Source organism: Epinephelus lanceolatus, chromosome 21, assembly GCF_041903045.1.
Source record: "Epinephelus lanceolatus isolate andai-2023 chromosome 21, ASM4190304v1, whole genome shotgun sequence".
NCBI classification, from domain to species: Eukaryota; Metazoa; Chordata; class Actinopteri; order Perciformes; family Serranidae; genus Epinephelus; species Epinephelus lanceolatus.
This window is the reverse complement of record NC_135754.1, coordinates 2,627,483-2,645,379: the sequence shown is the minus strand read 5'-3', so window position 1 is coordinate 2,645,379 and position 17,897 is coordinate 2,627,483. Positions and strand designations below refer to the sequence as shown.

Genomic DNA, 17,897 nt, shown 5'->3' with positions numbered 1-17,897 from the left:
ACTTTTATCCAGACCTCCGCAGAAAATGGCACACTGCACTTAAGAGCTTTTCCTGGGTAAAAGAGCTTGTAACTTTTGTGGATGCTACCGCATTTCTCAGTCAGTTAATCAGCTTCACTACTGAAAAGCTATTTGACTCAGAAAGTGGTGATGTTACCACCATGCTACTAAGAAATGTAGTTAAGTTAGCAATGTTGCTACTTGTGGGGATGCTACTACCAAACACTGGCAATATACTGAGTATTGTGATCATGAAAATTGCAATTTATTACCTTTGTTAAAGTATAAATGATTGTCTTCAAATGACAACTTTGTCAACATCTGTTTTGATAAAGTTTTCAGTCTGTTCATCTCACTTCAATCATTTTTTTTGCAGCAAAATGTATCTGGTTGATAGAAAAAGCAACCGAATATTCATTCATCCAGTTCCCATAACTACTTACCCTGTTAGGGGTCGCAGGTAGGCTGAAGCCTATCCCAGTCACAGGGCCAATTAACCTGCATGTTTTTGAACTGTGGGACGAGGCTGGAGTAACCTGAGAAAGTGCAGAATTACATCCTCAGTGCATAGGTCATCCTGTTCTTGAGCAAAGAGGCACCTTTCTAACAAGGCACTCTTTATGAAAGGTTTATAAGTTAATAGTTAATGAATCATTTACTAATGCTTTATAGATGAATTATAAACCATTAATTAGGAAAATCTTTTGGGTTGGGATACTGAATTTTTTCCTTAAAGTCACTGTCACCTCAAATACATAGAATATGATGGAACACACTCATCATGGCGACATTTCACTTAAAGATCAAGACAGCGCTGCTCTGCATACTTAGTTCATATAGTCCGTACATCTTTGTGCACTGACCTGGTGGTGCTCCTCTGCTCCTAGACGCTCACAACACCCACCCAGCACCAGTCTATCATCTTTTTGCTTTAGCTCACTCACATGCAGAGTCTGAACTAACTAATTCATGACCCAGACCTGAAATAGCATGACGCCCAGATTTGATAGGAAAATGTTCTCTTTTGAATGGTAGTTGCTAGGGGGAAAAAAACAGAAAAAAGACGGCAGCCCATCTCTGAGGTTTTGGTCGTCTCAGAGGGAGGAGTGAGGAAGAGGGAGAGCTGAGGTTGCACACCAGGCATGCATACATGTATGTAAATGGCCTCATTTCAAGCAAGTCCTAAAAACCAATTTCAGCACAAATGGCTGCAGATGAATTGTTATTCATAATCTATTTTAACTATGAATTAGCTCATTATTTTTTTTACAGTGGTAAATGTCAAATTTTAGACATTTGCCATACATTTCACTCCTTCCTCTCATGATGAGGGTGTGGGGACGGTGCTGTCCATATGGTTTGTGTTGTAAGGCTGCCAGCTTTTGTGCCTTCAATCACTTTAGTAGATTATCCTTTAAATTTATCAGTTAACATGGAATATAAAAATATACACAGTGTTGAGGTGATTGTCGTGTCTGTTTAAAATAATTATTGCAATGTTTTAAAATCACTATAATAATGTTTTATTGGTGACAAATTAAAACACACAACCTTCCAAAAACTGTATTGAACTAAAAAAAGAATTTACCACACTGAAAGTGTTTGATGTAACTTTAATATGGAATGTGTTCCCCCAATGCATATCTTAAAATAAGTTCTTCTACATTTGAAGTAGAAGAGTTTTAAAAAGTGCTCATTTGTATGAATCATCTCTCTGAATCAGCCCTGTAGACTTCAGAACCCACCCTCATAGAATACCATTCTGACTTGTCCATGCTCCTGTCTTTCATTTGCTATGACAAGACAAGGATTGTGATTGCTAATCATGACATAGATTGACTATTTTGTCAATTATTATGTATTTTTTAGTGCTGTCAAGAGATTAAAAAAAATGGAGAGATTAATTAATTATGATCTGTAATTAATTCATCTAATTAATCTCTTTTTTAATCTCATCTCAAAATTGCTGAGAAAAACCCTCAATTTGAGGTATTTTCATTTAAATTCATTACATTATTGTGGCAGATCATCAAAAGATTATTATTATATTACAAAAAGTGGTTTTATAAAGTCATAATTATTGTTTTCAACAGTAACACACTTGAACACAGATGCAGTACACCTAGCCATTACATTCTATTGTTTATGAGATTAGTCCCAATAAAGAGTGCTGCAAACTTCAGTCTCGACCACTAGGGGGGTGCTTGACTGTCATGACATGTCAGCTTCATTAAAAGCATAGCTGCAGATTAACGCAACAATAGATGTAAAAACACACAGAAACAATACATCTGTGATCAGTTCCCTAATTTTACTTTAACAATTTTCTAAATTACTTTCCTCTTTTCCAATTTCTCGTTTTATTTCATGGAAGTGATCAATGTAAGTGCACTTGTCCTTTAAACTTAATAAAAAATAAAATCTAACAAAATAAAAGACACCTGGTACATTCGTTACAGCTGTATCAGTTTATAGAACAGTTTTGAACAGTTAGAACAAGAGGCTGCACTGCAACGTGCAGATCACTCCTTGTCGTGGCTGCCTGCGCTTTCCCTGTCCTTGTGGCTGCAATTTGCGCTGTCTTCTCTTCTTCAAACTACAAGAAGCCCAATCGTACGCCTACAGACGGATTTTATAAAAGGCAACTCTGTGGCATACAGAAACAGTAAAGTTAGAGATTAAAAATGAGATTAACGCAATCAAAAAACATAGCGCGTTAAATATGGCTGTAATTGATTATTTGCAATTAACGCGATAATTTGACACCCCTAATTTTTTTGTCATTTTGTTTTCTTATTGACCTGTATTTATTATTGATTATTATTAGTTTTGTTTTGTTGATTTCACTGCTGTTACATGTTCAAAAGATTTCAATTCAATTCAATTCAATAATTTTCTTTCCCTTAATTTTAAGGATTAAGATAATTACTGCAAAAAAGGGCCTATAGCTTATAGGTTATACGGTTATTATCAGAGGTGTGGACTTGATCATGTGACCTGGATTGAGTCACAAATTTGATTACTTTAGACTCAACCTGTCAAAATCAAAAAAGACTTGCAACAGTGACTCGTGACTTCACTTTGAGCCCTCTGACTCAACCTGGTCTCATTCTAAAGTCGTCAAAAACCGGCGCTTGAGCAGTGACTTCTGGCTATTCTGGCTATTCTGGTGCCAGTGTGAAACACAGCGGAAAAACAATGTAAGTTAAGGCAGCAGATCTACGGCTGGTGGGAGGGGTGGTGGATGGGTCCAACAACCACCGTCTGTCACTCAGGAGGCCATTGTTCACTTGCCATATGACTGTAAAGCCAAACCCTGTTCTTTTTTCTAAACCCAATCAAGTGCTTTTTTTGCCTAAATCCAAATGCATGTGTTGTTTGCCTTGAAAATCCTTGATACCCTCCCCTTGGCCCAAAGATTAAAAAGCACTTCATTTTAAAAAAAAAAAGTTATACAAGAGACAAGACAGAAACACACAAAAATCCATCTGTTATGGTACTGGTCAACAGGCCAGCCTTTAGGAAATACACGCAGAATGGACAACATTTTCAAATGTGGGCCCCTCATCCACACCCACCAAAGGGGAATGGGGGTCACTATAAATTTTTTATACTTCCTGCGAATAGAGTCCAATTAATCACATTTCCACATGTATTTTGTATCTACTTGTACTTGAATCTACTATTAAGACTAAGACTATTAAGACTATTAGGTTGTCTTATCTTGAAATGCAGAGGAAGTCACTTGTGTCCTGGGCCAAAACAAAAATGCCTTCTAGTGAATGATTAGAGAAAAGTAAAATCAAACACTGATTGAGGAAATTTCTGCAAAGGTATTAAGTCATTAGATCAAATCAGGAGTGAACACATTTTTTTTTTCTTTATTTATTAATTCAATCTCGAGGGCTACTTTAATCATATATTGGCCAAATTGTGTGCTGAACTGAAATAGTGTGGAGAGTTCATGGCTGTCAACTCTCAGTTTTCCAGTTATAACCAAATTATGCAGTTCCAAGATTGTTCAGGGACTCCAGTATGCAGAAATATTTAAATACACCATTCTGGAAAATAGCGGTGTTCCGTTTTTCCCTAAAAAAAAATTCAGTGCATCTTTGGATCATTATTTGGCCCCCTTTCTGACAAGATGAAATAACATGGCTGGTACCAATGAATTCCTTAGTTCCTCTAGTTTGATATGATACCTGTGTCACTGTAGCTTTAAAACTGAGCATATACAGCAGGTTTTATTTGCTAAAAATGACTCTGCCTCACTTCACACTTTCAGCGTTGTCTGTCATACCCAGTGGCGTCACCAAGCATTTTTTCCGAGGCTTCAGCCCCGGATGTTTTGAATCTAGCCCCGAATGTATTTTAAGGCCCTGTTTAGATGACGGTTTCTCTAAAAACAGAGAAGTCTGTCCTTTGCGTTTTAAAAAACTTCTGTGTTTATATGACGACGTTATTGAAACGATCCCCGTTCTCACAGAGCCACAAAAACGCTGTAGTATGCACGCCAGGCCAATGGGTGGCAGTGTAAATTTGTAAAGCAACACCACGGCATGACGCCATGTGCCTGCGCTGAAGTGCCTTCCTCTACAGCGCGGTGATTACAAACCAAAACAAAGAAGACACAATGGGGAAAGCATGCACAGATAACTTTGTCTGAATGGACGACGAGGTGGAGTTGCTACAGATGCAACAGATCTACACTTCACTTCAAATCAACAGGGTGAGCAGCACAAACAGAGCTCGGCACTGTTGTTGTGATGGTCGACTTTCTCGCGCATGCCTCCTGACTGGAACTGTAATGCATATGTGCAAAAAGTCTCCGTTTTCAGAGGAACTGCATATTGCAAGTTTACATGACAATGGAGACACTGCCGTTTCCAAAAAATTGCACTCTGGAACCCGTTTTCAAAACGTTGCGTTTTCAGGCACCCAAAAAGCTGCTGTCGTGTAAACAATCAGCCAAAACGCAACTAAGTTTACAGTTGAAAATCGTTGTCACATAAAAGGGACCTCAGTGATTCACACCTATTAGGTTCATTAGGGGCACCCAGACAGGACAGGCAAACCAGGCAATTCCGACGGCCACTCAAATTAGGCACATTTGCAATGACAGCCATCTTAAACCTCCCTGTGCAATGGCACCTCCGCAGCTCTGCAACTCTGAAACCCCCTTAGTAGGGGCCCCACCCCTTCTAGGTTCTAACATTAGCTTGAATCTGACGCACGCAAAGCAGCAGGCTACTCTATATTACAAGTGTATTTTTTGTGAATACTGGTGGCCAGCACCGAGTCGCCGCGTTTTACTTAGTCTTGTACACATACAACTGTCCGTTTCGTTTTTGTCATGTATTTCCCACTCCAAACTGACCACACACACACCATCTAAATGTGAAGCAGATTTTCTCTTCTGTGCTTTGGAGGCTTTATCTCTGCAACGGATTGGTCAATTTTAGTGATTGACACCTCGTTTGATTCGTTATAGCCAAAACGAGATTGACAGCACTGTAAGCCAATCAGAGTCAGCAGAACGCCGTTGTGGGGCCGGAACCTAAAGGCCGTCATGCTCGCCTGGATTCATTTGAACACAAAACAAAAACAAAACAAAACAAAACATCTACCAGGAATGGGGAATGTTTACTGGTAGAATTACAACAACAGCGGTAAGAGAAATATTACAACTATGGCTCGGCGAAACGATTTCTGTTGTTGTTGTTGTTCTTTGGCCTCTGAAGCTTTGCTGTAGAGTGCTTTGGCGGATATGTGTGGAAACAGTAGAGTCTCTGCTTTCATTTGAGATGAATGGCGTGTTTTGCATGACATGGCGTTGAGGTAGAGCCCAAAATATGCCGAGTGGGTCGGCACATCGGTGCTGTGTGGTGTTTGATTTGTTATTGTTTATTTAGTTGTTGTTTGAGCTGTGTTTGGGGTATGTAAAAAGGGTTTATACAACCTTGTAGCCCAGGTTCTGCTGTTTAATTTTATGTGCAACATCACTATATTTCTCGTGATTAGTGCATTGTTTTACTCTGTGTTTGCAAAGTCGTTCTCAAAGTCCTCCAATTGGGGGACTTTAGGGTTTTTAACCAACAATGTGGGCAGCCCAATAGAAGATGATTGCTCATTCTTTGACAAAATTCTTCGTCAAAAGAGGTAAAAAAAACCCAGGTACCCAGGTAAAAAAATCTTTTCCTAAACCTAACCTCAGTAACTTTTATTGCCTGAACCTAACCTCTGTAACTTTACTTTAATAACACAACTGTATGTTAAGCATGTAACATCATTTGTAGGGCACAAATTTGTAGGATACCATACGAACTGTTGTGCATGCATTTTTCGTAGGATATCCTATGAATTGTCCAATGAGAATACGTTGAGAATTGACATAGCATTTTATCATAATTAAACTTGTGATTTTGACCCCACTGTGACAGAAATCCAATAAGTAAGTAAAGAAGTAATTTAAAGTAAATAACAAGGTAAATTTTGTTTTGCTGCTGTTAAACTCTTCCCCACCACTGTAAACTCCCATCCACGGCACAAATTTTTTAATGTAAAGTCCACATAAATGCCCCAGCTTGTCAAAATGACATAAAACCTTTATGTTTCACTTGACACAAAAACTCATCCCTTGTGATCTTGACATGAATCCGCTTTTATGTCTGGAACCTCCTGTCTATGCTGGGCTTGAGATGCGCCCTTGTTGAGGACTTGGCTGAGATTAATCTGACCCTGTTTGATTTGGTGGTGGGAGCCTCTTGCGATTGCATGCCTTTGCTAATGTTGACCCCAGTAGGATTTGGACCCTGGACCTTCCGTATGAAGGACGGGTGCTCTGGCCACTACACTAGGCCCCCCCCTTGTGATCTTATCTTTTCTTATATGTAGTCAACAGTTTTTCAGTTTTGAGTTAATTTGACTAAAATTTATAAAGCCGGTTTCACCTAATCACCTATCAAGGCCAATACACAACACTATCACTGTGCACTTAATATACTGGGGCATGTTGGGGCTAAATGGAGATTCCCTGAATGCCATGAGACAATGGGCTTTAGTTTCGCAGACCAGGTGAGGCGGGGGCGCAGCGCACCTGCGCTTCGCCAACTGGGTGTGGCCAGGCGGATTTTGCAAGTTTGGCACACTGTGCGCCTGGCGCAGCTACTCCTCTTCCCACCTCCGTCCCTCCTACCTGTGCAAGTCGGAAAGAGGGAGGAGAGAAGGCGTGGAGTGGGTTTTACACAGCCCATTCACATCACACCAATCAAATGAGCCCCTCTCCTCACCCTTAAATGCGCCGCGCGAAGGCGTAATGAGAGTTTACTCAATTCACCATGGCAGAAGAGAGCAGCAGCGTCAGACGGCCAAACTTCTCCCAGGAGGAAACTGATGTTTTGGTCTGGGAGGTCCAAGCTGGCAGTGTCCGAATATACGGAACTGCAAGCAGACCTCCACGGGCTGATGATGCAAAGGTAGCCTGGGAGGAGGTCACCACAATTGTAAATCAATGTTGCATTTCTCTCATGCGTGCGCGCTCTCTCTTTCTCTCTTGCAGTTTCACTCTGTTTCTTTTCTTTTGACTTTTCTAAGATGACAGATGCTGAATATATACTCCCTATCTGATGCTGTGGCTGGTAGTGGTTGGCTGAGGGGGATGTGAACTCATTAGTTTTGTTAATCAAATCAGGTGGGGTTTCCATTACGCGTGCCAAACGTGCCAAACGGTGCCAATCCCATTTGATGTGACATCAGATGTGACGGGACAGTCGATATAGAGATACATTTATGTGCTGATTGCAGATAGTTGCATTCAATAGTGTTTTTTTGGGTATTTATTGCATCGTTAATGTGCCTGATATTCTGGAAACCTGCCTGTGAGGTTTTGGTGACGTGTGCGCACTGTCCGCTGGTCAGCCAAACTTCGGCTTACACTGGCTGCGCTCCACCTGCGTTGACAGTAGACGTGGTTTCAGCTGGCGAGCTTTTAGCGCACCTTCAGCAAAGCCTTTTGGCACGAAACTGCCACTGCGCCAAGCTGGATCTGTTGACACCTCCCCCTGCTGCGCCGCCACACCCATCTCAGCACACTTCGGTCTGCCAAACTACCAAATTGAGCGCGCCTCAGGTTGCGCTGCTTGAAACTAGCTCTGCACGGGGTTCGCCACCCTGCGCCACCCTGTGCTGCGCCGGGAAACTAGAGTACATTGTGTTTAAGGCCAAAGCCGAAGAAAACAGTGTTTAAATGTGTTATGTATTCCACAGTGGTTCTAATGGATTACAGTTAATGTGGTAAAAGACATTTTGCACCATGAGTTAAGTCGTATACACGGTTAGTAGTCTGAGTGGGCGAAAGTTTGCTGCAGAGATCAGCCTCTCACTGGGCGGAACGGGCCACCCGCTGAAGTCCCGCCCTACCACCTCCGGTTGTGTAGCAGTTTTCAACCATTTTCAACACGTCCTTTACTAACTTTTGCGGTGTTTGATCTTGCGGGGATGTAGCCATTTTTCTGCCATGGTTCGTGTCCTGTAGGCGATATTTTTGTGGGCGTGTTACACCAAAACCTGTTTCCCCCCAGCAATATTTTTGCAAGCACACCGTTGCTGTGGCACCGCCCAGAACGATTGTGATTGGTTGAAAGAAGTACAAGCAGCCGGGGCGTTTTTTTCTCCAATCTCACAGTGAGAGTCGGCCCAGCCAGACCTTTCTTTTCTTGAGAAAGGTCTACACGGTTAGTGATGTCCCGCCTGTGTGAATATTACAGTGTCAAACATTTAGTGTCTAACATAGTGCTAAGGAGAAATAAAGAGCACTTCCTGAGTCAGAGTTCATCTCTTTGCCTTATTCCTAATGCCTAAGCTTGCCACACTATACTTTTACAGTTCAATAAAATAAGGAAAAAGAAAGTCGTAAAATGAGTACTTAATGTTTTTATGTTCAATTGACACAAAATTTAATGGTCAAACAACAACAAAAAAAGTTATGTGAAACTGTCATAAAATTCTTGTCAGACATGGGTCATGTGACACATTCATTTTATGACTGTTGTGCTCAAAACATTTATGTTACTGTATTGCACTAAACTAAAAGTACAAGATGTTTCAAAAAAAGGTCGAGTGAGCAAATTGGGGTTTAATAGTTGCGGGCCAGGGCAAGCCTGGGGGTTGGAGCTCTGATTGTGCATTCCAGAGTTCATACACATGTGCTTGCCCAGGAGTGCTACTTGTCCATGCATGAGACTGGTCATCCGGAAGTGGTTTAAAGAATGAGGTTTTAGCATGTGTTTGGGAGGTACTGAGCATACAACTGGAAAAGTGAGGCCTGGATTATACTGCACAAGGTTTGTGAGAGTTTGGAAATGGATGGTTTGATATGGTTTTGCTGATGGTAAACATTCATGAGGAATTTTCTCAATTTTTGGATTCTTTGTTCGCTGTGAGGGCAGACACAAAAATTCACAAAATTCAAGGTAACGGGGTGAGTAATAAGAATGTCCATGATGATTTTGTGGGTGAAGCATTCTTTTAATCTGGCTTAAGGGAGAAACCCAGAGTTTAATTGAACAGATTAATCTTATTTTCATTTTCGATGTGCATTTTAAAGGCGTTTCTTTTTTATGCTACTGATATGAATTTAATTTAGCTACAGTATGTATGATTTCCTAACAAGATGGAGTGAATTTTGTGCTTCTGAATTTGTAAAAAAAATTAAACTGTGTCTGACTTCAGTTGCATTGAGACACTGACACACATAAAGAGAGCAACAGAGGAGTGTCCCAGTGTGTGCAGTGCAGTATTTAAAGCAGTGAATGGGTTAACCTGACAACTTGCCTCAGTGGTGTATTGACTGTACTGATGGTGGTGTGTGTGTGCGTGTGTGTGTGTTGAGGGGTAAATGTGCTGAGGCAGGCTACAACATCCAACCCTCACCCACCTCTCTCTCTCCCTCTCTCTCACCTTCTCTCTCCCTCTGCCTGTCTGTCGCCCAGCCACATCGCAAACACACCCATCAAATGTATGCAGACACACACACACACCAAATATACAGTATATGTGTATGATGATGCAGATGCAAAGTGTACAAAACACATTAGTGATCTGTGTGTGTGTGTGTGTGTGTGACCTACAAGTGATTTGCAAACTAATTTTATAGAGTGAAACATGCAAAACACACTTGCTTGCACACAGACACACATGCACGCACACACACACACACACGTGTGCACACCTTGCACATGGTAGCCTACAATATTCCCGTTGCACTATTGTGGGCCAGCCCAGCTCAGCCAGCCCAGACAATACACACACACACACACACACACACACACACACCCACACATATCCATCATACACACTCACCCATTAACACCAGCACACATCCATTCCTCCCTCTGCAAAGAAGGAAAAACGGAGGGAACAAAAGAACAAGAAGAAGAGAGGCAGGAGCTCTAGTTGAGCTGTTTTCATTTCTCTCCCTCCTCTCTTCTTAGGTAACACAAGTGCCCTAAATTGCATTTTGTTTTGATGTCTCTCTTGCCTCTTACCCCCCACTCGCACCACCACCAAATCGCCAAACCTCCGCCTCCTCCTCCTCCCCGAAGCTCCCAATGCAACTTAATGAAACCTGCTGGAATCATTGGCTCTTTACCATATGCAACAACAAGCCAAGCTGCTCCCTCTTTCTCCTTTCCTCCCTGCTCTGTGCATCTCTTTCTCTCTCTCATCTTGCCTTGTGTCCTCCGTTCTGGCTGCTCCATCGTGTTTCTACAACTTCAGCCTGTCGCCGTCCTCCACTATCGAGCATATGTCTGCAACACCGGCATCCCTCCACTAGCTCATTTCCCTCCTCCCTCCCTCTTTCCTCTCTCTCTTTTTCCCTGTCTCCTTTTCTCTGCCCCCCCCCCCCCTCACTCGTTCCCCTCTACACTTGTCTCTCCCTGCTTGAAAGCCTCTTGCTTCTGTACCTGTGATACACCCCCCCCCCCCCCCCCCCCACGGGATCTTCACTCAGGAACACTGTAGAAGAAAGTCCGTCTCAGACTTGCCTTCCCTCAAAAAAGACCTGCTGGACCGGTACTACCTGGATTGAGAGACGGAGAAAAGCAGAGGGAGAGCTCGCTCACACTGAGAGGAGGAGACATGCTTTCGTGTAAGTCAGTGAAATAGAGAGCAGGATAGTTTACAGCGAGGCAAAGAAAAGGAAAACGAGAAGAGAAGAAGAGCTGAGCAGGCAGGAAAGGGTGGCAAGTTGGAGAAGAGGAGGAAGAAGAAGCAGGAGAAGAGGCAGAAGTGAAGTCAAGAACAATAAGCAAGGGGAGGTACAGTAACAACGCCTCACGGCACTTTCTCTCCTTGTTGCCTCTCTCTTTACTCTTTCCTTCTCTTTCTTTCCCCCCTTCGGCGAAGAAGCAGAAGAAGAGTTTTTTGAAAGGTTCAGGGGGAGGAGAAGCAGCGTGAGAGCCTCAGTGGTGACTCTTAGAGACAAAGTCACGCTTCAGAAGAGTCAGCGGGAGAGGAAGAGCGGCTGTCTTCAGGGGCATAGAGACACATAAAAGGGACTCGGCTACAAAACCACAAACACACGGGCAATTAGCTGGCCGTCAGATAACACTGAGCAGACAGCACTGGCAAAAAAAAAAAAAAAAAAAAAAAAAAGTGACTGAAGAAGAAGATCAGAGCAGTTCAGGACAGACATACTGAAAAACACACCAACAAAGAGAAACAAGAGAGAGAAAAAGAGGAAGAGCGCTGGCCTCTCCGTTATCCTTGCATATCCCCGTCTTCCACCCCCTGGTCTCCCATCCCCTCTCAGCCGAGATGATGATGTATTTCTGGGTGAGTACTGAGGCCCTGCATGGGCTCCTCAACACTACTGAAGGACCAGGGACACACAAAAGCAGAGGCTTACTGAGCATGACATACAGTTTGTGATCTAAAAGATGTGTGCTTATTGATCCTATCATTTTTTCCCCCTGTATCATCTCATACCAGAAAGTGTGTAGCAAAGGATTTCTGTGATGTGTCGCGTGTGTGAGAGCGAGTTAGTGAAGTGAGATAAAGGTTTCTTTCATTTCCCGCTCACTTGGCCCTTTGCTAATGATCCAGCGTTTTTATTGGCATTGATAAAGTACAGCCAGTGATGCTTTCCCTCTCTGCTACTGTAAGCAAGAGTGTCATGTCTTGTTTTACGAGTCTGACCTTAGAGATTTTACTGGAGGCGATACAGCTCAAACTGCACTTATCCTTAGTGGTAGAGGTCATGTGTGGCATTGTGATGTTTAGAATTGTTATGTGCGCTTAAACACAGAGAGATGGTCTTGCAGGAGGGAATCTTGTATTTACAAATTGTGAGGAACATTTTATTTACCTCATGACAAGTTATTTTTCCCCCAAAGGATTAAAGCCATCCAACAGGTTGTGAGCATCTGTAGAGGAGCATGTAATCTTTTATTGAAGTCAGATTACCGATTCAGAGAGCACTGATACTGTTAAGGTAGTTCAAACACTGGCTGTCTCAGGTTTAATGGAATACAGCATACTGTATATGATGTCATGGCTTTGCAGTGATCACACTCCAGCAAACTTTGTGCATGTGAGTGTATGCTGCTGCTTAAGCTCCGAATGTGGAACTGCCAAAAACGGTTGTTAAGGAATGAGTGAAATTGTTTTTTGTTTTTTTTTGTCATACCAGTAAAGTAGTTCATCACGCGTGGGTTTTATATACAAAAATATCACATATGCAGTATCTAATGACTTTTAGCACATGTCTTTATTGTTTCAAAGAAAGACAGATGATTGCTGCTTCCTAAATATGGTGCATGTTCCCATACTAACACAAAATAGAGGTCCACAATGTAAAGGCTAATTATACAACACACTGAGCCATTCCTTTTTCCTCTTCTCTTAGTCAGAGTGAATTTTAGGAGTGGATGAAAGCACTCTTACAGTACAAAGATGAGAGAAATATGAGACAAAAAACTCAGGGTCCACAAATTGTTGTCCAGCAAAAGGAAAAAATTAGTTTTATATTTGAGGAACATTTAAAAAATACATGAATATCATATAATTTAATTTAGAATATGTTTTAGAGTAATTGATATGATGGATTATTACATTTGTTGACTACAGAAATACTACTAGGTCCGTTGTTACCAATTACTGTAATGTCATTTACTGTGCCTTTCTCCACTGACCAGTGTTGGAGTCTGACTATAAGTACATTTACTCAAATACTGCACTTGAGTACAAATCTGAGGTACTTTTCGTTAAGTATTTTATTCTCATGCCACTTTCTACTTCTAATCCACTACACTTTAGAAGGAAATACTCTACTTTTTACTCCACTGCAAATATTTGATAACCCACTGGTTTCTAGGATTTTTGCACACAAATATGAAAATATACATGTGCAGCTGAAACAGTTCATTCAAAATTGAATTAGCAGATATTTTTTTTATCACCGTTAAAGCCATTTTTCATGTAAAAACATTTAATGGTTCCACTTTCTCAAATATTTATGAGGACTTGCTGCTTATCCTTTTGTATATTTTCAGTCTTGAATTTATTTGAACTTTTCTGCATTATATTAGCCTTTTCCCCCCCCCCAGTAACACCAATACCGACACTCACATTTACTTTACGTTTATTTAACAGCAATTCTGGAGTTCCTCTTCTTTCACCCTTTTTTTGGTGGCATCTCTCTGATTCTTGGGTATGTGCCAGAGTTTTGTCACATGGAACAACACCTGCCGTTATATAGTATTTAGGATGTGTAATCTATTCTAGTAGGTGACTTGTGATCTAGTGGGATTCATCATTTAGCAAACCTGGGTAAGGGCAGATCTAGATGGTTAAGAACATTTGGTGCATCTGGAGTTCTTATTTTTTCTCATAGCAGAAATTTAAGAGAATGTTGCTGTCTGAGGGCCAATGTTCCTCAGTGTCCATGTTGTCCAGACAACCTGACAGTGCAAACATTTCTTTATTTGTATTGAATAACTTGTCGACATTAAGGACAATGGAAGGAAAAGTGCATTGATTTTTTTCACCGTCTTTTTGCTGTCATAACTCACAAAGCCCGTCTTGTTCATCGTTTTATGCTTTAGATTAAAAAAATTCAACAATACTGGAACAAGTGCATAACCAAGAGCTATACACAGAGACGTGACACTCATAATCATATGGTCAAAACAGCTGATGCATTTATATTGCTGTCATGACATCTGTGTATTCGTATGTGTTTCTCATTCCAAACTAGTTTTACAGTTTTAGTGGAAAAGCTTTGGACTAAATGTATCAACTACCTTTTCTTTTGTTTCCAGTGGTTTATCTGTGAGCACAAAGTATCAAATTACTGCCTATACTTCTATCTCTGACATAATTCATAAGACGAAACTTTGTTTTTTTTGTTGTTGTTTTTTTTACTTGCATTTTGGACAAATTTCAGATCTTGTGTGATGCTTCAGTCCGTCTAATACATTTACAGAAACATATTCTGCCACCAAGTTCGCCTGAGATTTTTAGTCTAAAGGGAAAAAAAAAAAACTCCAGTGGCAGACAAGACTCGCACCTTGCATCTCTCAAATCTTTAATCAAAGGCTACAGAGGTCCAGTCAGTTTGATTTATTAAACAAAATATTCATTTAGAAAACAGGCCAGTATAATTATAACTGTCAGCTCACAGCAAATAAAGTCAGCTCTTCAGTTTCTGAATCCCCAACACAAAATCAAAACAAGCAGATTAATGAGATGTTGCAAAGAGATACGTGGTGATGATAACAGTGATTAATTGCTTTTTAAATTTTTTTTTAAAAAAAGCCCAGCAACATCACATGACAGTTTGTCAAAGTAAACCCAAAGTGGTAATAACATTTCAGCAAGTGAAGCTTCTATTATCATCAGGTCAGTTTACATTTTAGGTGAGACGTTTATTGTCATTTTATTCCTTATATAGTCTTTTCATGCATGAATATGAAATGTTGCTGGCTTCAGCTATCTGTTGAAGTGCTTGATTTTTATCATTTAGAAAAATGTGGAGAGAACACAATGGTCCACAATTGTCACCTGGTGCGTGAAAGGGAGCAAAAGTGTTCATTCGTTGTTTGCTCTGCTACAATGACAAGACTTCTATTTATCATTTCTCCTACAGGCTTCATCACTGATGGGTTTTAAAGGGAAATTTCGGTTTATTTCAACTAGTGACATAGAAATAATAGTTAGCATGTTAGCCATTAGCCTAGATACAGCCATAGCGTCAGACCTGTTAAAACGTAAGTGAACGGGCATACCTTCAAATGCAAAGTTAGTCCACTAAACAAGCTTTAGGACAATCGTTACAATCGTTAGGATAAATGTCAGAGAACATATAGAAAACAACATGTAAACATGCTGTCTTACCTTACCGGTGTGCTGCCATGTTTGTTTATCCCTCTAGCTCTGCTTTCCAAAGCGCAGCCGAAATATCGCAGCAATCTCATACCGTGCCTGAACAAGCAGCAACAGCTGGAAGGCAGAACCGGACAGCAGCCTGAAAAGTTCATTCATTTATTTTATGAAAGATTTATAGAATAATGGCTGACTTTTTGCCAGACTTCGACTTTGTGGAGGAGGAATTTGATTTTGCAGAGTTTGATGGCCGCCCTTATTTATTTGAGCCAGAATACACTGACGAAGAACTTTGTGAAATTGAAGAATGGAGGAGGAGGAGAGAGAGAGGCGCAACAGGTAACGCTAGAGGACGAGAGGGGAGGAATGGCTGCTGCAAGGCTGCGTAGCTCTGGAGATTGGTGGTGTACCTGTGAATGCTGTGCCCCAGTGCCCACAGCAGAGGAATGCCTCTGTTGCAAGGAATGGGAGCGGTTGCAGCCTTATTTTCAAGGTCTGGATGTGACCGAGGACGAGACACCTCCACCTGGAGTAACGTTAGTATCCAGCTGAGCTTTATCTAGAGCTGGCGAGATATATTTCGGCTGCGCTTTGGAAAGCAGAGCTAGATGGTAAACAAACATGGCACCACATCAGTAAGGTAAGACAACACGTTTACATGTCGTTTTCTATATGTTCTCTGACATTTATCCTAACAATATGAGGCGGTCTTTGTGGAAAAAAAGCTTGTTTAGTGGATTAACTTTGCACTTGAAGGTATGCCTGTTCACTTACGTTTGAACAGGTCTGACGCTACTATGCGCCCCGGCTGTATCTAGGCTAACGGCTAACATGCTAACTATTATTTCTATGTCACTAGTCACTTGAAACAAATTTAGGACGATAGGAGACAGGTTGAAATAAACCGAAATTTCTCTTTAAGTCGATGAGTGTTCCCTTGTTTATGAAAGTGATCTTTGTGCATAAGATGATAATGATAGATGATAATCCAACAAGTTAAACATTTAATATCACTCTCTGTATTTAATTTCATGCTGCTAGACTGAAGATTAATTCAACCTAATCTCATTACCAGATCGTCAAATAATGATGCTTTGTCACTCCCCTCTGAGTCTCATAGTGACACAGAGGCCACCCTTTGGCGCATCTATGTGACACACAACTGTACTGGGTTAAATTTGTGAAATGGTTAGGTTTAGCAACAAAAGCACTTGGTTAGGGTTAGAAATATTTATTTTAGGTTAAAATAATTACGTTTTTTATGTAAAATAACTTGACATAAATACATCACATGACATGACGTGATGACTGTACATAAGTTACGTAACATTATGTTAAAACAACACTAAGTTTTGGTTTCACACTGGACACAAACTGTGGTCTCCTGGGCATTAGTCTGATTTTATTTGACCCATCCACCTTCCTTCCCTCCTGCTTTAGTAAGTTGAAAGCCTGGGATTGTTCATAAAGACATTAAAGGGTGCCTTTGGCATTGATGTCACATGCTGAAGGGTGTGTTAAAGTGTCTGTATTTGAGAACAGGCTGGTCCAAACTGGTAATAACATTAAGTGTTGAGGAAGTGTGGAGGTATGGTGAAAAACATATAAAACAATCACAAATCTGATTTTCTTGCTTCAAAAGAGCAATCAGAATCATAAACAGAGCTGATTATCGTGAACCAACAAATAAATGATTGAAATTTAGTGAACTTGTTTTTTAAATAGCATCACTGATGTACATAGCACACAGTAATATGTTAGCAGACTGTATCCAGAGGTTGTGTCAAATAAGTGAATGTCAGTAATCGCACATAACAGTAGCTCTGCGATTGGTTTAAAAGTGTGGAGAAAATGTAAGGAGCCATACAATTGGCTGAAAGCGAACACACCTGATTAACTGATGAATTGTCAATCAAGAATCATAAATTTGATTGACAGATTTATCAGCCAATGGTGACGTTCGTTGACCTGCGACATCAGGGGAGTCTCAAAATTCACCACACAGATTTTTCTCACAAATGAAGAGAGGTTCACAAATGAGAAGCAGTTTGTAAATGCACATTCAGCGATTGGCATGATCTGTGAATTTATATTACAAGAGTGCCTCAAAATAATATTTGTGAATCAGAGCGTGTGCATTTCCGAATTTATATTACCAGTTTGCATAAATATTATATCTGTGAACCAGAGCGTGTGCATTTGCGAAACAGATCGTGTGCATTTCCGAATTTATATTACGAGTTTGCATAAACATTATATTTGTGAACCAGAGCATGTGCATTTGCGAAACAGATCGTGTGCATTAGTGAGTCCGAAATACTACTGTGAACCAGAGCATGTGCATTCATGAAAAACCCTGTGTGAGTTCATTCATTATGAGACTGATCTGATCCCATACACAACAGATGTAAAACAAAGGTGTGTTTGTTTCGGTATATGGAGTCAATTTGTGGAATGGTTTAGATATGGAAATGAAAGTGTGTAATACACATAATAAAACCAAGATGATGAAC

The 17,897-nt window shown here is 40.8% G+C and overlaps 1 protein-coding gene across 11 annotated transcripts in view; it reads left to right on the top strand.

Moving 5' to 3' along the window:
- rbfox3a (RNA binding fox-1 homolog 3a) overlaps positions 1 to 17,897 on the top strand; it is a 1,467,330-nt gene that overhangs the window by 910,710 nt on the left and 538,723 nt on the right. Inside the window, exon 1 of one of the 11 annotated variants that reach the window (XM_033611792.2) lies at positions 9,263 to 11,835. The exons of the other annotated variants lie outside the window; for them this stretch is intronic. Within the exon in view, the coding sequence (XP_033467683.1) occupies positions 11,818 to 11,835 (18 nt within the window). The 5' untranslated portion in view covers positions 9,263 to 11,817. Of the gene's footprint in view, positions 1 to 9,262; positions 11,836 to 17,897 lie in introns of those variants that run through there. 11 annotated transcript variants of the gene reach the window in all.